The sequence below is a fragment of the Equus caballus genome, chromosome 11 (genome assembly GCF_041296265.1).
Source record: "Equus caballus isolate H_3958 breed thoroughbred chromosome 11, TB-T2T, whole genome shotgun sequence".
Classification (NCBI taxonomy): Eukaryota; Metazoa; Chordata; class Mammalia; order Perissodactyla; family Equidae; genus Equus; species Equus caballus.
In genome coordinates, this window is record NC_091694.1 from 559,173 (window position 1) to 582,184 (window position 23,012).

Consider the following 23,012-nt stretch of genomic DNA (forward strand, 5'->3'; position numbering starts at 1 on the left):
CTGGTGAACCCCAGGCCACTGAAGTGGAACGTGCGAACTTAACCACTGCACCAGTTGCAACAAAAAGAATAAAATACCTGGGAATAAATTTAACCAAAGAGGTGAAAAACCTGTATACTGAAAACTATAAGACATTCTTGAAAGAAATTGAAGAAGACACAAAGAAATAGAAAGATATTTGGACAAAGAATCCTAAAATTCATATGGGGCAACAAAAGACCCCGAATTTCTAAAGCAATCCTGAGAAAAAAGAACAAAACGGGAGGCATCACAATCCCTGACTTCAAAACATACTACAAAGCTACAGTAATCAAAACAGCATGGTGCTGATACAAAAACAGGTGCACAGATCAATGGAACAGAATTGAAAGCCCAGAAATAAAACCACACATCTATGGACAGCTTATCTTTGACAAAGGAGCTGAGGGCATACAATGGAGAAAAGAAAGTCTTTTCCACACTTGGTGCTGGGAAAACTGGAAAGCCACATGTAAAAGAATGAAAATTGACCATTCTTTTTCACCATTCACCAAAATAAACTCAAAATGGATCAAAGACCTTAAGGTGAGACCTGAAACCATAAGGCTTCTGGAAGAAAACGTAGGCAGTACACTCTTTGACATCAGTATTAAAAGGATTTTTTCGGACACCATGCCTTCTCAGAGAAGGGAAACAATAGAAAGAATAAACAAATGGGACTTCGTCAGACTAAAGAGCTTCTTCAAGGCAAATGAAAACAGGATTGAAACAAAAAAACAACCCACTAACCGGGAAAAAATATTTGCAAGTCATATATCTGACAAAGGCTTAATAGCCATAATAGGTAAAGAACTCTCACAACTCAACAACAAAAAATCAAACAACCCGATCAAAAAATGGGCTGGAGACATGAACAGACATTTCTCCAAAGAAGATATACTGATGGCCAATAGGCACATGAAAAGATGCTCATCATCGCTGATCATCAGGGAAATGCAAATCAAAACTACACTAAGATATCACCTTACACCCATTAGAATGACAAAAATATCTAAAACTAATAGTAACAAATGTTGGAGAGGTTATAGAGAAAAAGGAACCCTCATACACTGCTGGTGGGAATGCAAACTGGTGCAGCCACTATGGAAAACAGTACGGAGATTTCTCAAAAAATTAAAAATAGAACTACCATACGATCCAGCCATCCCACTACTGGGTATTTATCCAAAGAGCTTGAAGTCAGCAATCCCCAAAGTCCTGTGCACCCCAATGTTCATTGCAGCATTATTTACAATAGCCAAGACATGGAAGCAACCTAAGTGCCCATCAACAGACGAATGGATAAAGAAGATGTGGTACATATATACAATGGAATACTACTCAGCTGCAAAACAGAACAAAATCATTCCATTTGCAATAACATGGATGGACCTTGAGGGAATTATGTTAAGTGAAATAAGCCAGCGAGAGAAGGATAATCTGTGTATGACTCCACTCATATGAGGAATTTAAAATTATGGACTAAGAACAGTTTAGTGGCTACCAGGGGAAAGGTGGGGTGTGGGGTGGGCACAAAGGGTGAAGTGGTGCACCTACAACAGAAATGACAAACATTAATGTACAACTGAAATTTCACAAGATTGTAACCTATCATTAACTCAATAAAAAAAAAAAGATATTTGGGTGTTCTTGGATTGGAAGAAGAAACATAGTTAAAATGTCCATACTTCATAAAGCAATCTACAGATTCAATGCAATCCCTATGAAAGTTCCAATGCCATTTTCCACAGAAATAGAACAAAGAATCCTAAAATTTATATGGAACAACAAAAGAACCCGAATAGCCAAAGGAACCCTGAGAAAAAAGAGCAAAGTGGAGGTATCACACTCCCTGACTTCAAAATGTCCTACAGAGCTGTAGTAATCAAGACAGCATGGTACTGGCACAAAAACAGACACACAGCTCAATGGAACAGAATCGAGAGCCCAGAAATAAATCCATACATCTATGGACAGCTAATTTTCTCTCTCTCTCTCTTTTTTTTTTTTTTTTGAGGAAAATTAGCCCTGAGCTAACATCTGTCACCAGTCTTCCTCTTTTGCTGAGGAAGACTGTCCCTGAGCTAACATTCGTGCCCATCTTCCTCTACTTTATATGTGGGACGCCTGCCACAGCATGGCTTGACAAGCGGTGTATAGGTCCGCACCAGGGATCGAGACTGGCGAACCCCAGGCTGCTGAGGCAGAACGTGTGAACTTAACCACTGCATCACTGGGCTGGCCCATGGACAGCTAATTTTCAACAAGGAAGCCAAGAACATACAGTGGAGAAAGGAAAGTCTCTTCAATAAATGGTGTTGGGAAAACTGGACAGCCATGTGCAAAAGAATGAAAGTAGACCGTTATCTTACCCTATACACAAAAATTAACTCAAAATGGATTAACAACTTGAATGTAAGACCTGAAACCATAAACTTCTACAAGAAAACATAGGCTGTACACCCTTTAACATTGGTCTTAGCAGCATAGTTTCCAATACCATCTCTGACCAGGCAAGGGAAATAAAAGGAAAAATAAACAAAGGGACTACATCAAACTAAAAAGGCTCTACACTGCAAAGGAAACCATCAACAAAATGAAAATACAAACTAACAATTGGGAGAAGGTATTTGCAAACCGTATATCTGATAAGGTGTTAATATCCAAAATATATAAAAAACTCATACATCTCAACAACAAAAAACCTAATTAAAAAATGGGCAAAAGATCTGAACAGACATTTTTCCAAAGAAGATATACAGACGGCCAACAGGCACATGAAAAGATGTTCAACATCACTAATTATTAGGGAAATGCAAATCAAAACTACAATATCACCTCATGCCTGTCAGAATGGCTATAATTAACAAGACGAGAAGTAACAAAGGAACTCTCGTACACTGTTGGTGGGAATGCAAACTGGTGTAGACACTATGGAAAACAGTATGGAGATTCCTCAAAAAATTAAGAATAGAAATACCATACAATCCAGCTATTCCACTGTTGGATATTTATCCAAAGAACATGAAAACACGAATTTGTAAAGATATGTGCACCTGTGTTTGTTGCAGCATTATTCACAATACCCAACTCTTGGAAACAACCTAAGTGCCCATCAAGAGACAAATGGATAAAGAAGATGTGGTATATATCCACAATGGAATACTACTCAGCCATGAAATAGATGAAATCTTGCCATTTGTGACAACATGGATGGACCTTGAGGGTATCATGCTAAGTGAAATAAGTCAGAGAGAGAAAGTCAAATACCGTATGATCTCACTCATAAATAGAAGATAAAAACAGCAACAGACAAACACATCGATAAGAGATTAGATTCGTGGCTATGAGAGGCAAAGGAGGGAGGGAGGAGGGTGAAAGGGGTGATGAGGCACATGTGTATGGGGATGGATGGTAATTAGTCTTTGGGTGGTGAACATGATGTAATCTACACGGAAATTGAAATGTAATGATGTACACCTGTAATTTATATAATGTTATAAACCAATGTTACCTCAATTTAAAACAAAAGGAATCAGTTTGACATCTGACTTCTCAACAGGAGCTCTGGAAAGTAGACTTTAATGGAACAATGTCTGCACATTTCTTAAAGAAATTATTTCCTACCTCAACTGTGTGCCCATCCAGACTCAGTGAAGAGTGAGGGCAGACCAAAGACAGTTTCAGACGTGCAAAGTCTCCAAAACTATCTTCCGTGTACTCTTCTCAGGAAACAAAAGGAGAAAGTAAACCGAGAGAGAGGGAGACGTGGGATCCAGTGGTGGAAGAAAGGAGGGCCCAGGAGAACCCACGCTCCCAGGCCAGAGGGGAGCTAGACAGCAGCTCTGGACAGACGACCCAAGAAGGTGAAACACCTCAATGTTTGGAAGTTCTGAGAGGAGATTTAGATAACTGGGGGACGTTATAGGGATGACACCGTGATGAATGCATAAAAAACTAAGCAAATAAGCAAAAAGGCAATTTTTAACTCCAGTGAAGAGAAAAAGTTGTACACAAAGCACAAATAAACACAGTATACCACATGGTTCAGCTGTGGATAGTGTTTACTTGCTCATATTGATGTAAAATTGAATATTGATCTAGCTAGAATAGCGTGGTAACTGTACGGTGTGTGTGTGTGTGTAAGGTGGGGAGAGAGAATTAGAGATGGGGCAGGGGTATGTCAGTGAAAGAGGACCACAGCTTCTCCTTCCATACGGGACGTTGATCAACGCCTAAAACTGAAACGTCAGGAAGTAGAAATATAAGTATGTTGTTTACAAATTTGGAGATACATAGCAAAAGAACTGATTAGAAAACGTTAAAATGGGAAGTGGAACACTGGGGTTGGGCACGGATTGGGGCCTGCCGTTTTCCATGCTCAGTCTTCCAGAATGATTTGAAACCTGAAACCATACACATCCGTGACTGATGAAAACAAAAACCAAATGTAGTTTTAAAAGCGCATAGGGTACTTTAAAAGACCACCAGGAATGAATTCTTTTATATTTATGAATTTTTTTTTATTGTGGACCTAAAAAATAAGTACATGAGGCCACTTTCTAAATCAGCTAACTCTGTTGTCACCCTCCCCCATGCACTCAACCTGCTTTAAAGACAGGATGCTTTACGATGCAACAGTCTTTTTCTTGGGGCTTTTTGTCGGGGAGGAGACTGGGGTAAGCTAGTCTAAGCATTCTGGATCTTTGAAGGGAGCTTACACTAAGCTGCCTGAAAATGACACCCTCTTTGGGACTGCATTTCAGAGGAGCTTGTCTTCTGAGCCTGTACTGGTCGCACTGGAAGGAGAGCTTCTAGGATTCCACATCCGTTCCAGGACCTTCTCCAGGGTGAGGCCCTCACACGGGATTTCTCTCTTCATTTCCCTTCTGCGTCCTGTCTGTACTTTCCCTTTAGATTTATAATTCTTGATTCAGCTTTCCTTGACAAGACGTCCGCAGTCTGGTCACATCCCAGAATGTTTTCCAGGCTGGTCTTTTCTGGGTTTGAGTGCTTGAGCGACATCCCTCAGGAGGTCTGCAGATGAAGGAAACTGGGTACTGCAAAGCCGCGTGGCGTGGGTGGCGCGGCGCGGCGCGGCGCGGCGTGGCGTCACTCAGCAGTGTGGATTCCTGTGATTGTAAATTGTGTTGCATATATTTTTCGGAAGGAAGGACTCCTTTCTTGCTTTCTTGGTCACTTAACAGAAATGCCATCTCTCAGTGACTCCATCCTCCTCTCGTCAGTCCAGCTGAGTGTGTGTTCTCATCCAGGGACCTGGCAGAAGTGATCCAGCCACTCTGAGCACAGGCGTGGTTTCTCAGACAAGCGGAAAACTGGTTTCTGGTGGAACTAGAAGGAATGCTTTACCTTTTTACAAGTGTTTATTGCTTTTTCTGATTTTAGAAGAAATGCATGCTCATTGAAGAAACTTGAAAATAAAGGTTGGGGGGAAAAAAAGGTAAAAACTACCCAGATTTCACAACCCAGAGATTTCTAGTTTCCAGTTGGGGTTCCTTACAGTGTCCCCCCGACACGCACACACACACAACACATGTGTTCGTCTTTACATGGTTGAGATAATTCTTCCTATCTACACATTTTTACTTTACATTCTTAGTGTGACAGTTTGGGGGAAACTATCTCAGTGTTTCAGCCCGGGAGTGCAGCTCAGGTGGGGCAGTCCCAGGACTGCCGGAGTGAGGACGGGAAGCAGCGTCAGCGGACACGGGCATAAGCTGGCTCCTACAGCCTCTCGGCACACCCGGGGCCAGCAGGCCACGCATGGGCTTTGCAGGCGCCACGAGGGACCCGTGCTGCAGTGCCATTCAGGGGCCGACGTCCAAGTCTGTGCCCCTGACTCCTGCTGCCCACCCCTCAGCAGCGGCCGGTGAAGCCCGGGCCTCGGGGCTGGTTAGGGGCCCGGCTGGGGGGCTAGAGGCGGCGGTGACAGGAGAGCAGGGCTGGAGGCCTGGCTCCGTGGAGCGAGCGGCAAGGTTGGTGGGAGGGGGACCGAGCAAATCTGGGGAGATGCACAAGCAGAGTTAGGTCCACCGCCTTCTAAGCCGTGAATCTGCACCGGTGAGAAGTCCTTTCTCCTCCCAGGGCGAGGGTTTCTTTTCTCCAGCGCATTTTTAATTGGGAATGCCTTTGTGGGAGAACTTGGCAGCCAGCCCGGTGTCAGCTGCCCCAACCCTCTTCCGCAGGCATCGACTACAAGACCACCACCATCCTGCTGGACGGCCGGCGGGTGAAGCTGCAGCTCTGGTGAGTGGGGTCCCCCGCCCGGCCCCCCGCAGGACTCGCTGGGCAGAGGAGAGGCCGTCAGAGCGCCCTGGTGCCTCCTGCGGGAAGAGCCCCTCCTTCAGCCCCTCCTGACTCAGGGGCTCCCCAAAGGAGGCAGAGATCAGGCTGTCTGGGACCCACGGGGAAGGGGAACCCCAGGACTGACCCGGGCATGGGCCTTTGTGGGCCCCTGAAGTCTGTCCAGAATACATGGCCTCATTGAAGGCTGCCTCCCTCTGCTTCTGCTGCCCTAGCGCCAGGAAGGGCCAAGTGCCAGACAACCAAGACCTAGGATGGGAGGGTGGGAAGGGGCAAGAGGCTGGGGTACCGCCCTCCCCCCGGGCTCTGGACTGGGTCTCCTCCTCAGTCCCCCTGCTGCCAGGCAGTCCTGGTTCCGTCCGAGATTCTGGTCACATCCCTGACCCTGCCCACCCAGCTCCAGATTGAGGGGGGGGCGACCTAGGGGTTTCCTGCTGTGACCAATCCCTGGGCTGTCTCCACCCCCTGTGGCTTTCCTGACTACTGTCACCAGGCCCTGTGTCATCCCGTCTCCTTGGCTACCTGCTTGGCTCTCTTCCCTCGCTGGACCATGACAGACCACTCCCCAAGCCACATGCATCTCCAGTAGCTGGAAGCCCCTTCTCCTACCATCTCCTGACCTGTCCTTCCCAGGAGCAGTCAGCCCCCAAGGCTGGCCAGGGAGCCTCTGCCCACTATATCCCCTCAATGCCCCCTCCCTTCCCACTGCCCAGCCCCAGGCCCTCCCCCTTCAGGACGTTTAGGGCTGTGGTCAAGTCCTGCCCCCCGATCGGCCCGTGTCTTCTCTGAGCTGCGTCGCTGTGGATCAGCAAGGTTCGGCCGTCCATTCTTACCCATTGTCCTCCGGCTCCTGCGTGCTCTGTCTTGCCTTGTCCACCCGACCCTGAGCTCTGGAGGGCCCAGGGCTTATTCTCAAGTCTCTTCTCCCTTTCCCCCTCCCCGGAGACCCCCTTGGGGCCCCACTTTCAGCCCGGATTTGCCCTGGACTCAGAAGGCTGCAGGAAGCAGCTGCTCCACATTTCCTCCTGAGTGTCCACTCGACATCTAAAATAGAGCTGTCATGGCTCCCGATTCCATTTCTCGTCCGGCAGCCCCTATTAGTAAATGCCTTCACCTCCCATAGTCGCTCCAGCTGGACTGGGGTCATCCTCAGCACCCGAACGTGGGGCCTTTGCCTGGGTGGTGGCTAGAAGAGGGCCTGGGGCAGGAGGCCGGGGGTGGGAGGGCTCGCTGCCAGTGCCGTGGGAACGCTCCCATCTCAGAGAGACCTCCAGACTCCTGTGCGAAGCCCGGGATGGATCTCAGGCTTACTCTCATCCTGCCCTCTCCTTGCCACAGACTTCCTAGCAATTTCCATCTGCAGGCAAAGCCTAAACTTCGAGGTTCTGTTGGGGCTGATCCCCGAAATCTGATCAGTTTGCTTCTCAGCACACAAGGTGCTCGTCCCATGCCTTTGCCCTCGGTTGGTACCTCTGGCCCCTGCTCTCCTGAGTGGTGGCCTGAATGGGACTCAGAAGGCAGGGGCGGGTCACCACCTGCAGGTGACGAGGAAGAAAGCAGCAAGGCCGTGCTGCATCTCACTGTTTGTACGTGCGGACACACCTGGCGTGCAGGGCAGGCCCACCGGGGACTTCTCGTCTCGGTGGGGTCACCTGTTCATATGGGCGCATTAACTGCACACGCAGATGTGTCCCCATTGCCCTTAGCGAAGATGCCAGGAAACGGCATCCGCTGGTCCCAGAGCCACTGCCACGGGCACAGCCTGCGGCCTCAAGCCCGGGCATGCGTTCTTCCTTCTCCTGCTCTATGTGCCGGTGTGTCGGGGCATTGGCAGCCCCGCGTCAGCGCCTTGTACTGAGGAACTCAGGCGTGTGTCTCACGGCTGACTTGATGTGATCAACTTATATTTCAACTGGCAGTTGAGGTATCGCCAAGTCCTTTGGCCTATTTTTTCCCTGGTGTAGACTCATTTTCCTTACTACACAGCTTATCTCCAAATTAAACAAATTTTTTCTTAAAACCTAAATTAGATTTATTTAAATGTCAGAATTATTATGTTGAAACTCATCACTGTTTTCATTAGTTTGACTTTATTTTATTTATCTTTTGGCAGGGGAATCTTCCTCCTCTTTCCTTCTCTTCTCCCCCTAAAGCCCCAGTACACAGTTGGGTGTAGTTGTAAGTTCTCTGGTTCTTCTGTGTGAGCCAGCACCACAGCATGGCTGCTGACAGATGAGTGGTGTGGCTCCACACCCAGGGAACCGAACCTGGGCTGCCAAAGCGGAGCACGCTGAAGTTTAACCACGAGGCCATTAGGGCTGGCTCTCTAGTTTGACTTTTAAAATGACAGTTAGAAAAGAGAATGAGCCCAGAAGGACATCCCAATGTCCAGATCACTCAGGGGACAACGTGACTGTTTTGTTGGGGTCTTGGACCTTCATGGGTTGGCCGCCAGCCAACGATTGTAAACGCGTTGCTGTGGCTCCCAGGGTGAAAACACTTGTCGGGACGAACCAGTGATTTCTTCTCACTTGTCTCCAACGTCTCTTCTAGGGACACGTCTGGGCAGGGAAGATTTTGTACCATATTCCGCTCCTATTCGCGGGGCGCACAGGTAACATTCCCTGAGCTGGGAGGTCAGACTGACTTTGAACAATAACATGTGGAATGTTCTTTAATGCATACTTGGAGGATGAGGCAATGAAGCTCATATATAAATTAATGAAAGAATCTAAAAGTGTGTCTATGCATGTGTACGTACATGCACACGTGTGAGCTGTGTGTACATGCATGTGTGTATCAGTGCATTGCACACTTGTGTTCATATGTGTTCGCACGCACACATGTCTGTGTACATGTCTGTGCATGTTTGTGTGCTTGTACATACACATGCATGCATCTGAGTTTTGTGTACATTCATGTGTGTATGTGTATTCGTGTGTGTATGTGTGTGCATGTGTGTTTGTGTGCATTTATGTTTATGATTGTGTGTGTGTGTCTGTGCATGTTCACGCGAGTGCTCCATTTGGGTGGTGGGCTCTGCTCCTCGTGAGGTGGGGATCCCTGCAGCCCCCACGTTCTGTACCCCTGGAGCAGCTCCTGGATGTGGGGAGCTGATTTCTAGTCCCTAACTCCCCTTGACATTGGAGGCTTATCAATGAGCTTATGAAATATCAGCGGAAACAATCATAAAACTGCTACATTTGGTAGATTAATCAAAATAACATGTTTTGTGTTAGAATAAGTAACATGGTTATTTAGCTGGTTGAGTCCATGACGAGCAGCCCACGTGTGGCAGTGCAGCCCAGTGCTGTGCCTGCAGCTGTCTCGTCAGGTAAGCCTGTGCCTCACCCCCAGGGCGTGGTCCTCGTCTACGACATCGCAAACCGCTGGTCCTTTGATGGCATCGACCGCTGGATCAAGGAGATCGATGAGGTATGACAGCATGCCAGAGCTCCCTGCGTGTGGGCTTGCAAGGGTGTGGGGGCAGGGGCGGGGCATGGGGCCAGGGCACAAGGCTTCAGCAACAGGGAGGCAGTGTCACCTCCCGGCACAGGGTCGGGCCTCACTTGGGGTCAAGGCCCTGCACGCCGTCAGGCACCACAGCTTGCCCTGCTGTGGGTGGTGGGTCGATGGTGGTGACTGGGCTCTGCCTGCCGCACCCTGACTCACCCAACTGCCAGTGGGGACGTGGAGCCGTCAGTACCAAACCCACTGTATTAGTGTCCTGGGGCGGCCATAACAACTGACCGCAAACTGGGGGCTTAGAACCACAGACACTTATCCTCTCAGTTCTGGAGGCCACTCGTCCAAAACCAAGGTGTCGGCAGGGCCGCACTCCCTCCAGAACCTCGGGGGAGGCTCCTTCCTGCCTCCTCCAGCGTCTGGCGGCTGCTGACAATCCTCAGCCTGCAGGGGCATCGCTCGGTCTCTGCTCCACCATCACGTGGCTTCTTCCCTGTGTGTCCTGTGATCTCTCCTCCTCTTATAAGGTCACCAGTGATTGAATTTAGGGCCCACCCCGTGACCTCACTGTAACTAATTACGTCTGCAAAGACCCCATTTCCAAATATGTTCACGTTCACGGGCTCTGGGTGGACGTGAATTTTGGGGGACGCCCCTCATGCCAGTACACCCATGGAGCCGACAACAACAAAAGCTCCTACAAGTAACCATTTTCCGTGCCTTTCTCTCACCCCTCAGCACGCCCCCGGTGTCCCTAAAATCCTGGTGGGAAACCGCCTGCATCTGGCCTTCAAGCGGCAGGTCCCCACGGAGCAGGCCCAGGCCTACGCGGAGCGCCTGGGCGTGACCTTCTTCGAGGTCAGCCCTCTGTGCAATTTCAACGTCACTGAGTCCTTCACGGAGCTGGCCAGGGTCGTGCTGCTGCGGCACGGGATGGACCGGCTCTGGAGGCCCAGCAAGGGTAGGTGCCAGTTAGGGTCACCCCATGGCCCCCCAGATGATGATGGTCTGCTGCCCAGGACCCCCTCAAGGCCACTGGATCCATTCTCGAAGAGTAGGTGTATTTAACCTGAGAGAAATCATCCTTACAACTTTGTTGGAAGGCTCACGAGAGGCTTTTTTTTTAAAGATTGGCACCTGAGCTAACATCTGTTGCTAATGTTCTTTTTTTTCTCCTTCTTCTCCCCAAAGCCCCCCAGTACATAGTTGCATATTTTAGTCATGGGTCCTTCTGGCCCCGCTATGTAGGACGCCACCTCAGCATGGCCTGGTGAGCGGGGCCGTGTCCACACCCTGGCGAAACCCAGGCCACCGAAGCAGAGCATGCGAACTTAACCACTCGGCCAGGGGGCCGGCCCCAGAGGCATTTCTGAAATCTGTATGTGGGCAGAGGTGAAGGCGTTTATAAGTGAGGCAGCCACAGGCGTCAGTGGCAAGGGGTCAGCACCTCCTCGGGCAGAACAGAGGAACCAGCCAAGGCAGCGGCTGTGAGAGGCTCCTGCGCCGCGCTCTCCCGCGTCCTTCACATCGAGGGTTGGGGGAAGAGCATCTCATGTTAGGAATGATTCACTTGCAACTTATTTTGTTTACAAAGAAAGGAACTTGAGAAATAGAAGTGCATAGAATATTTCTAATATAATGAAACTTGCAGCTGGAATAGACTATTCAAATTCCTCAGTGTTCATATGCCCCAAACTGTATGCACTGACCTTCCATCTGCATTGTGTGAACCTGTTGTGACACAGTGCGGCTGGCTGTCACTGTTCTCCTCTGAGTAACTTGTCAGCTTACTTCTTTTAAGGGACAAAGAAGACAAATCTATATTCATGGAATTGGGCAGCATAGAGTTGACTGACAAAATGCCATTCTTCTGAACCAGGGGTTCTCCCCCTCGGCACTGCTGTCATTTTGGAGGGCGTGGTTCTCCGTGCTCTCTGGGATGTTGTGCTCACCCCTGCTCTCCCTGTCTCCCAGTTGTGAAAACCACAAATGTCTGCAGACATTGCCGAAAGTCCTGGGGAGTCAAAATCGCCCCCCATTGAGTACCATGGTTCTGAAAGGGCTGCTTGTTGGGACCTTGATTTTATCCTGGGCCAACCCGCTGGGTCGTCCTTCTGTCTGCCTCCTGCAGGGCTGAGGTGCTGTGGCGACTGCACCAGGGTGGGGATGAGATTCCTGCTCCCTCCTCAGCCAGTCCCCTGGAGCCCCACTCTCCCCTGGGCAGGGAACCTGACTCACAAAGTGCACGGTGTAGGTGAAACGTAAATTACAGCATTTGCTGGTCAAGTGTATTCTCGAGTTTGTCTCTGTAAAGCTGATAATACATGTTTTTTTGGTTTGTTTTATTTTTTATTATTTTATTGAGGTCATAATAGTTTATAACATTGCGAAATTTCAGTCACCATATATACGTGCCACTTTACCCCTTATGCCCACCCACCAACCACCTTCTCCTCTGGTAACCACTAATCCGTTCTCTTGGTCCATGTGTTTATCTTCCACATATGAGTGAAGTCATGTGGCGTTTCTCTTTCTCAGTCTGGTTTATTTCACTTAACATAATACCCTCAAGGTCCATCCAGGTTGTTGCAAATGGGATGATTTTGTCTTTTTTATGGTGGAGTAGTATTCCATTGTATATATATACACCACCTCTTCTTTATCCATTCACAGTTGATGGGCACTTGGGTTGCTTCCATGTCTTGGCTATTGTGAATAATGCTTCAGTGAACATAGGGATGCATAAGTCTCTTTGGATTGTTGATTTCAAGTTCTTTGGATAGATACCCAGTAGTGGCATAGCTGGGTCATATGGTAATTCTATTTTTAGTTTTTTGAGGAATCCCCATACTGTTTTCCGTAGTGACTACACCAGTTTGCATTCCCACCAGCAGTATATGAGTATATGAGTATATTTTCTCCACATCCTCTCCAACATTTGTTATTTTTTGTCTTGGCGATTATAGCCATTCTGACAGGTATAAGGTGATATCTCATTGTAGTTTTGATTTGCATTTCCCTAATAATTAGTTATGTTGAACATCTTTTCACATGCCTGTTGGCCATCTGTATATCTTCTTTGAAAAAATGTCTGTTCATATCCTCTGCCCATTTTTTGATCAGGTTGTTTGTTTTTTTGCTGAGTTTTATGAGTTCTTTATATATTTTGGAGATTAACCCCTTGTGGCATATATGATTTGAAAATAATTTCTCCCAGTTGGTGGGTTGTCTTTTTGTTTTGTTCCTGGTTTCCTTTGCCTTGCAGATGCTCTTTAGTTTGATGCAGTCTCATTTGTTTATTTTTTCCTTTGTTTCCCTTGGCTGAGTAGACATCGTAGTTAAAAAGATGCTTCCAGGGGGCTGGCCCCATGGCCAAGTGGTTAAGTTTGCGCACTCCACTTTGGCGGCCCAGGGTTTGGATCCCGGGTGCGGACATGGCACTGCTCATCAGGCCATGTTGAGGTGGCGTCCCATGTGCTACAACTAGAAGGACCACAACTAAAATATGCAACTATGTACTGGGGGGATTTGGGGAGAAGAAAGCAGGAAAAAAAAAAGGCTTCTAAACCAATGTCAGAGTGTACTGCCTATATTTTCTTCTAGGAGTTTTATGGTTTCAGGTCTTACCTTCAAGTCTTTGATCCATTTTGAGTTCATTTTTGTAAATGGCATTAAGAGAATGGTCTACTTTCATTCTTTTGCCCGTGGCTGTCCAGTTTTCCCAACACCATCTATGGAAAAGACTTTCTGTTCTCCATTGTATGTTCTTGGCACCTTTGTTGAAGATTAGCTGTCCATAGATGTGTGGTTTTATTTCTGGGCTTTCACTTCTGTTCCATTGATCTGTGTGCCTGTTTTTGTACCAGTACCTTGCTATTTTGATTACTATAGCTTTGTAGTATATTTTGAAGTCAGGGATTGTGATGCCTCCAGCTTTGTTCTTTTTTCTCAGGATTGCTTTAGCAATTCATGGTCTTTTGTTACCCTATATGAATTTTAGGATTCTTTGTTCTATTTCCATGAAGAATGTCATTGGGATTCTGATTGGGATTGCATTGAATCTGTAGATTGCTTCAGGTAATGTGGACATTTTAACTATGTTTATTCTTCCAATCCATGTGCATGGAAAATCTTTCCATTTCTTTATGTCATCATCAGTTTCTTTCAATAATGTCTTATAGTTTCCAGTGTATAGGTCTCTCACCTCCTTAGTTAAATTTATTCCTAGATATTTTATTGTTTTTATTGTGGTGGTAAATGGGATTGTATTCTTGAGTTCTCTTTCTGTTAGTTCATTATTAGACTATAGAGTTGCAACTGATTTTTGTAAGTTGACTTTGTACCCTGCAAATTTGCTGTAGTAGTTGATTATTTCTAATAGTTTTTTGATGGTTTCTTTGGGATTTTCTATATAGAGAATCATGTCATCTGCAAGCAGCGAGAGTTTTACTTCCTCCTTGCCACTTTGGATTCCCTGTATTTCTTTTCCCTGCCTAATTTCTCTGGCCAAAACCTCCAGTACTATGTTGAATAGGAGTGGTAAGAGTGGGCATCCTTGTCTTGTTCCTGTTCTCAGAGGAATGACTTTTTCCTTATTGAATATGATGTTGGCTGTGTGTTTGTCATATATAGCCTTTATTCTCTTGAAGTACTTTCCTTCTATACTCATTTTATTGAGAGTTTTTTTCATGAATGGATGTTGGATCTTGTCAAATGCTTTCTCTGCATCTATTGAGATGATCATGTGGTTTTTACTCCTCATTTTGTTAATGTGATATATCACATTGACTGATTTGCAGATGTTGAACCATCCCTACATTCCTGGAATAAATCCCACCTGATCATGGTGTATGATCCTTTTAATGTATTCTGTATTTGGTTTGCCAATATTGTGTTGAGGATTTTTGCATCTATGTTCATCAGCGATATTGGCCTGTAATTTTCCTTCTTTGCATTGTCCTTATCCAGCTTTGGGATCAGGGTGATGTTGACCTCATAGAATGAATTAGGAAGTGTTCTGTCTCCTTCAATTTTTTGGAATAGTTTGAGAAGGATAGGTATTAAATCTTCTTTGATGTCTGGTAGAATTCTCCAGAGAAGCCGTCTGGTCCTGGACTTTTATTTTTTGGGAGGTTTTTGATTACTGTTTCAATCTCTTTACTGGTGATTGGTCTATTCAGATTCTCTATTTCTTCTTGATTTAGTTTTGGGAGGTTGTATGAGTCTAAGAACTTATCCATTTCTTCTAGATTGTCCATTTTGTTGGCATATAGTTTTTCATAGTATAATCCTTTGTATATCTGTGTTATCCATTGTAATTTCTCCTCTTTCATTTCTAAGTGTATTTATTTGAGTCTTCTCTCTTTTTTTCTTAGTGAGTTTGGCTAAGGGTTTGTCAATTTTGTTGATCTTCTCAAAGAACCAGCTCTTAGTTTCATTGATCCTTTCTACTGCTTTTTTGTTTGTTTGTTTCAATTTCCTTTATTTCTACTCTAATTTTTATTATTTCCCTCCTTCTGCTGACTTTGGGCTTTGTTTATTCTTCTTTTTCTAGTTCTGTTAGGTGTAGTTTAAAATTGCTTATTTGAGATTTTTCTTGTTTGTTAATGTGGGTATGAATTTCCATCTTAGGACTGCTTTTGCTACATCCCATATGAGTTGCTATGGTGTATTTTCATTTTCATTTGTCTCCAGATATTTTTTTATTTTTCCTTTAATTTCCTCAGTGATCCTTTGGTTGTTCAGTAGCATGTTGTTTAGTCTTCACATATTTGTCACTCTCCCAGCTTTCTTCTTATAGTTGATTTCTAGTTTCACAGCGTTATGGTCAGAAAAGATGCTTGATATGATTTCAATTTTCTTAAATTTATTAAGGCTTACCTTGTTTCCCAACATATGGTCTATCTTTGAGAATGTTCCATGTGCACTTGAGAAGAATGTGTATTCTGCTGTTTTTGGTTGGAGTGTTCTGTAAATGTCTATTAAGTCCATCTGGTCTAGTTTTTCATTTAATTCCACTATTTCCATGTTGACTTTCTGTCTGGAAGATCTGTCCATTGATGTAAGTGGTGTGTTGAGGTCCCCTACTATTATTGTGTTGCTGTTAATTTCCCCTTTTAGATTTGTTAATAGTTGCTTTATGTACTTTGGTGCTCCTGTGTTAGGTGCATATATAAGTGTCATGTCCTCTTGGTGTAGTGTTCCTTTTATCATTATATACTGCCCCTCTTTGTCTCTCATTGCCTGTTTTATTTTATTTATTTTTTCTTCTTCTCCCTGAAGCCCCCCAGTACATAGTTGTATATTCTAGTTGTTGGTCCTTCTAGTTCTGCTATGTGGGACACCACCCCAGCATGGCTTGATGAGTGGTGCCAGGTCCGTGCCTAGGGTCTGAACCAGTGAAACCCTGGGTCACTGAAGTGGAGCATGCAAATTCAACCACTTGGCCATGGGGCCAGCCCCTCGTTGCCTGTTTTCTCTTGAAGTCTACTTTGTCTGATATAAGTATGGCAATGCCTGCTTTCTTTTGTTTGTCATTTGCTTGTAGAATCATATTCCATTCCTTCACTCTGAGTCTGTCTTTGTCTTTAGAGCTGAGATGTGTTTCCTAGAGGCAGCATATTGTTGGGTCTTGTTCTTTAAGCCATCCTGCCCCTCTGTGTCTTCTGATTGGAGAGTTCAATCCATTTACGTTTACAGTGATTATTGATAGATGAGGGCTTAGTGCTGCCATTTTGTCTCTTGTTTTCCAGTTGTTCTGTATTTCCCTTGTTTCTCATCCCATGTATTTCCAACTGCTAATTCAATCTGGTGATTCTCTATGATGGTGTTCTCAGTTTTCTCTTTATCATTTCTGTCTCTGTTCTGAGTTTTTGTTTAGTTGTTACTGTGAAGTTTGTATAAAAGATCTCATACATGACAGTCCATTTGCTCATAGCCTCTTATCTCCTTAGTCTAAGGAGTTTCTGTGTCTTTCCTCTTCCTTGTCCAAGTTATTCTTGTCATGACTTACTCCATTTTGCATTGTGAGTTTGTGATTAAAATGAAGTGATTATAGTTATTTTTGATGCTTTCCTTCTCTTTATCTTTAATGTTATAATTGTTTGCTAACCTGCTCTGATAGAGAGCTGCAATTTTCTGATTTTGTCTGCCTATTTATCTGCTTGCTCAAGGCTTTGTAAACTCTTTCCTTTTTTTCAGGTATGAGGACCTTCTTGATCATTTCTTGTGTCGGGGAGTCTTGTGGTGATGAACTCCCTCAGTTTTTGTTTATTTTGGAAAGACTGTATTTCTCCATTGTATCTGAAGGATATTTTTGCAGGATAGAGTATTCTTGGCTTAAAGTCTTTGTCTTTCAGGATTTTGAATATATCATTCCATTCTCTCCTAGCCTGTAAGGTTTCTGCTGAGAAATCTGCTGAAAACCTGATAGGGGTTCCTTTGTAAGTTATTTTCTTCTGCCTTGCTGCCCTTAGTATTCTTTCTTTGTCATTGACTTTTGCCAGTTTTACTATTATATGCTTTGGAGAAGGTCTTTTTACATTGATATAATTAGGAGTTCCGTTAGCTTCATTTTACATGTAATTCCAGCTCCTTCCCCAGGTTTGGGAAGTTCTCAGCTATTATTTCTTTGAACAAGCTCTCTTCTTCTTTCTTCCACGCTTCTCCCTCTGGAATACCTCTGATCCTATTGCTGCATTTCCTAATTGAGTCGGATATTTCCTGAAGAATTTCTTCATTTCTTTTTCGTCTTAGTTCTCTCTCATCCTCCACCTGAAGCATTTCTATATTTCTGTTCTCTAAATTGCTAATTCATCAGCTCTGTTTTTTAAGGATTCCAGATTTTTTAAATCTCATTCATTGTGTTCTTCATCTCCAACATTTATGATTTTTTTTTATACTTTCAATCTCTTTTGTGAAGAATTCCCTCTGCTCATTAATTTTATTCCTGAGCTCACTGAACTGTCTTTCTGAGTCTTCTTGTAACTGGTTGAGTTCCTTTATGACAACTATTTTGAATTCTCTGTCACTTACGTTATAAATTTCTGTGACTTCAGGAGTGGTTTCTGGGTGCTTGTCATTTCCTTCTGATCTGGAGCATTAATGTCCTTCTTCATGCTGTTTGATGGGGTGGACTTTTGTTGCATAGTGGTAGGATCTGGTTGCAGATTCCACTGCCCCCACTGGGGTGGAGCAGGAGCTGCACTGTCTGAGCCCACTGCCACCCCTGCCCATTGTTCCCATTCATTGGAGGCTGTGCTGAGAGGGCTCTCTGCATCTGGCCACTGCCGCTTCACACACGTAGGTGCAGGTGCTCTGGCAAGGGTCGTCTGTCCTGGCTGACTGGCAGAACTGATACACCAGGCAGGATGGGGGGGTGCCTTCTGTCCCTCCCACACTCACACTCTGCACTCACTGGCTGCCCACCTGGGCTGCTCAGCTTGATTGAGGCCCCCTCCCCTCCCCCGACTGAGCCACTGAGTGGGGTGTTCCCGCGGGCTGGGAGGCAGCTCTGAGAGTGAAAGCATTCCCGTGGAGGGCTGCCCTTTCCCCCTCCTCTCAGAGTCGAGTGCTGGCCACTGTGTGAGGTCCTGTGCCCTAGATCACTGCTGCTGGGGAGCAGGAGGAGATCCACTCACCTCCTTCCACTGCCTCCCGGGGTTCCAGCACCCCCACCTTCAGACGTTTGGCTGCATGGATCTCTCAGATGTCTGTTGTGTTGCATGGGTGTCCACTGTTGGTTCACGAATGTCCTTTTCGTTATATCTTAGTGGGGAGAGGCTAAGGAAAGTGCTCCCTTTGCGTGATGCTGACGTCTCTTAATAATACACGTTTTGGTGTCAGCTATATAACTGAGAAAGCATGTCTCCTGAAGCCTTGGTCTCTAACCCTGAACTGTGGTCATACTTGAGTCCTGGAGGAGATCTCATTGACCATCACCAGGAAGGGCAACTCGTCTCTCAGACGCAGAGAAAGAGATGGCAAGGGTCTCAAGTTTGGGGGCAAACTGAGTTTGATGAAAGCAGGACGATCTATCTCCTACCTGCCAGGTGCTGCAGGGGGTGTTCAGCAACCACATCCTGTAGTCCACCCAGCCCACAGTCCTGGGAAAGGAGGGCAGACAGGCATGCAGGCTGCCACTTCGTTGGCCCTGTGTCCAGGACAGCAAAAACTAAACACAGTTTTCTTTTCTTTCCCAAGTACTGAGCCTGCAGGACCTGTGCTGCCGAGCAGTGGTGTCCTGCACTCCTGTGCACCTGGTGGACAAGCTACCGCTCCCTATGGCCTTAAGAAGCCACCTCAAATCATTCTCGATGGCCAATGGCCTGAACACCAGGATGATGCACGGCCGATCCTACTCCCTCACTGCCAGCTCCACTCACAAGAGGAGCAGCCTCCGCAAAGTTAAGGCCTCCCGCCCACCCCAGAGCCCGCCCAAACGCTGCACCAGAAATAGTTGTAAAGTCTCCTAGAAAAGGCACAAGACAGACACAGGCTGGAATCTCCAGGAGACTCTGAGCAGTTGCACTGGGAGACGAGAGGCCATTCTAGATCCAAGAGACACCTCCCAGTGGTGACCATACCACTCCCCACAGCGAAGCCCGTCCTGTGGTTCGACTTTGATGTTTCTATGTGGATGTGCATGAAGCTCCTGTTTTAGACTTGTGTTTATAAAGGGAAAGTTAGTTCTCTGCTCAACTCTTGATAACATCAAATTTTGAATTTCACTTATATCATGATTGCAGTGTAACTTTTTCCTTAAAATAACTGCTTTTATAAGAAGGGTGATATGTGTGTGATGAGTATAAATTCATGGGACTCTGAAAAGCAATGATAGATAAATTAGAGTCATCAACGTGATGAGAGGGGCTTTTTGTAAACCTCCTTTTTCACATCAAAGCACTAATTTATAAAATGCTGCAGACACATTAGAGATTATGCACAACAGATCTGTCCGGCTGTGCATGAAATGGGTTTGATAAAGCTTTTGCTATGTTATTTACTACGTTTTGGGATTAATAAGTGATTTATATGCATATTTTTCTGTAAATCTACATTTTTTTTGTATAAGATGTTCCACAAGTTATGAAGCTAAGGGAAGAAAATGCCAAAGATATCTCTTGTTATATTGAACACAGCCACAACATAGGCACTACAGATGCAGACTGGCAAGGAAAGTGTCACTCAGAGCTGTTTCGTAAGGAATGAAGTGAACACTATTATTTAAGAAAATGTTTCTCAACAATAAAACGTGTACTTGTTTCTTGGTAGAGTTGCCTCTGGTTCTTTCTGATGTGGGATATTTATATAGCCCTTTATTTCATTTGCTCTATTGCCTGTTTCAGGCGCCACACATTAGTGCTCGTACTCAGCATTGGCAACAAGCCTTCACTCCTGAACTGTATCATCTATTGAAAAAGATTCCTTCTCCTGAAAAGAGACGTCGGGGCAGGAAGTGGGAAGTGGTAAGGAGTGGCACTCCAGCGTGCGCCTGTCTGGTAAGATCCTGGAGAGGAGCCCCTGGTGTGCTCACAGACGTCCTCAGGCTCTCCCCCAACAGACGAGGTCCTATCACCAATCACAAGTGACACATGAAGGACGGTGCTGACTTTGCAAAGACCCCGGGCAGGGTCTCTCCTTCCTGGTTGTACCTGCTAGACATCTCTCTGTGGCAGCTGGAGGCTAAAATGAGGGGTAAAAATAACGTGAAATGAGAAAACACCCAGATGTCCTCAGTTTCTGTTAATGATTTATGGATTTTCAGAAATTTAAGGGACCCTAGAATCGGGAGCATCTCCTTTATTCAGAGATGGTGGAACCGAGGCCCAGAGAGCAGAGTTGAGCACGGCCACCACTGAAGGCCTGGAGCCAGGCTCGGGGTTGTCCAGCCCCCAATGGGGACAAGTGTCCATGGGCGAGTGGACAGCAGGTAAACCCTGAGGGGACAGTACCTCGCAAGGGGCTGCCGGCCTGGGAGGACATCCTGGCAGGACCATGGCACCTTCTCTCGTTGGGCAGTGGATGGAGAGAGCAGAGAGAAGAAGGGCCGGCCCACTGACCACTAACAGGGACGGCCACGGTGCGCAAGACGGGCTGTCCTCTGACCTGCAGTGACCAATGCAGGGTCAGCCAAGGTGGGGCATCTCTCTCCTGCATGTGCGACCAGGAGAGACATAGGAGAGGTCCGAGGTGAATGAAAACCCCACGCACCTCTTCTCCTCCCTCCGAACAGCACACTCTTGAGACCCTGAAGGGAGGTGAGAACGCACCTCCCTGAGGCCGGTGCATGACGATGGGCTACTGGGAATAGACCCCCTGGCCGCAAGGTTAATCCAGGCCAAATAGGGCTCTTTTCCCCTTTCTACTTTCTTTGGAAATGGACTCCTCAGGACTACCACTGATATCCTAGAATGAATAAGACAGTCCCCTGAGCCTCTGTGACCGAGAGCCCTTCCAAGGGCCTGGTGCTTGGAGCGCACAGGCACCCAGAGGCCTCAGCCCTCCAGAGACGAAGGACACCAGAAGCTGGACAAGGCAGGAAGGAGCCCCCCAGCAGCCTCCAGAGGGAGCGCAGCCCTGTCCACAGCTGGATTTCAGACTCTGGCCTCCTGGACTGTGAGAGGACGAGCTCCTGCTGTTTTAGGTCCCTAGTTTGTGGCGCTGGTTATGGCAGCTCCAGGACACTCACACAACAAGGAAATAGTTATGCTTCACAGTGGAAAGTGCTTAGCAGATCAGAGCGGCATTTCTGTGAAATAAAAACAAAGCCGTATGCGGAACATATTAAGTAGAACTATACGTGTTTTGGTGGTGAACATACAGAAAATATAATGAAAAGTAAACAGAACCCTAGAGAAAGCTGCTCTCAAACTTTGTCATTTTCTTCCGTGACCCTCACTGCCAGCAGAACCACCCACAGTATAAACACGAGCCCCAAACTATGTCCCAGGTGTCTGCAATTCTCTTTTCAGGCGTCTAGATTAAAAATGTAACGTGTACAATTATGTTTTCTATTGCCCTGTGAAAATTCCTGCAATGCAGAATAATTTCCTAACCACAGAGCTTACAACTTTGATGAGGAATTATCTAGGCAAATAGTGAATCTGGAAAAAAGGCCAATTACAGGCTTGATGATACTTGTTTAGCCAAAGAGATGGAGATGGAGACGCCTCCCTTTGCTGGAGAACCGCTTCATCGAGGTAACCGTGGATTTGAGAAGCAAAACGAAAGCTGCGTGTATTAGGGGACCTGGGGAGAGGTGTCCAGCTGTTACGGGGACGGGATGCACCTCATCCCAGCCAGGAGGGTAGGGTGGTGAGCTGGGCACGACCCTGTGCTCATTCTGTTCACTCCCCACGACGTACATGTTCTTGGGGCCTCCAAGGGGCGGGGGTGTTCTCAGTGTGCTGAGCTACTGAAGGGTGTTAGCCAAACAGTAATCTGGGTGAGGCTGAGCAGAGTCTCAGAATGAGACAGCTGTTGCTGTAGGATGCTTCTGCCAGGCAGTGGGCAGATGGGGTTGGTGGCTGGTAATGGGAGCAACTTCTCCATGCAGGCAGGCGGGGGCCCAACATGGTTCTCTGCCCTGGTGAGGGTCAGTGCTCCCTGTGGCAGAGGCTGAGCTGTGTCCTGGGCTGGCTCTGCCCCTCCTCACCTCTGACCCTTCTTCCTTGACCAGCCTGAATACAGGGCCGGGGGCTGGCTCCATGTGTTCCTGCTTTGATGGAAGATTAGGTCTGTGCCCTCTTTCTTCAGATCTTTGGATTCTCACACACCTTTCTTCTCAAAAAAGGCTGGCTCCTGCCAGTGAAAGTTTTGGCTTTTAACACTACTGTCCTTTCCTTGCCTTAGTCCAGAACTCAAGAGCAGAATACTGCTCTTTCACTCTACTTTCCCGCTATAACCACCGAACCTGCCTGGGTGAGGAGGCCTCTGAGTCACCGTGGAGAGGAAGACAGGCAAAAAGGAAGAGTTCCAGAGTCCTCCCTGCCCCAAAGCAGCTGCTGTTGCTCCAGCCTTCACCCCGCCTAGGTGAGGCAGCCCAGAAGTGCTGTTGGTGCCATCAGCCAAAGACTACCATGAGCACAGCAGACTCACTGCAATGAGGGAGACCTCGCACTTCAAGAAACGGGGGGCATCTCTGTAGGAGGGTGTTGGAAAAGACTTAGGGTAGGGCCTGTCCTGGGCGACTGGGGAGTGCTGGA

At 46.5% G+C, this 23,012-nt stretch overlaps 1 protein-coding gene across 1 annotated transcript in view; it reads left to right on the plus strand.

Annotated features, from left to right (window-relative positions):
- RAB40B (RAB40B, member RAS oncogene family) overlaps window positions 1-20,078 on the plus strand; it is a 39,194-nt gene extending 19,116 nt beyond the window's left edge. Inside the window, exons 2-6 of the mRNA XM_023651700.2 lie at window positions 6,225-6,285; window positions 8,896-8,956; window positions 9,700-9,777; window positions 10,546-10,768; window positions 19,009-20,078. Of these exons, the coding sequence (XP_023507468.1) occupies window positions 6,225-6,285; window positions 8,896-8,956; window positions 9,700-9,777; window positions 10,546-10,768; window positions 19,009-19,280 (695 nt within the window). The 3' untranslated portion in view covers window positions 19,281-20,078. The remainder of the gene's footprint in view (window positions 1-6,224; window positions 6,286-8,895; window positions 8,957-9,699; window positions 9,778-10,545; window positions 10,769-19,008) is intronic.
- The last annotated feature ends 2,934 nt before the right edge of the window (window positions 20,079-23,012 follow it).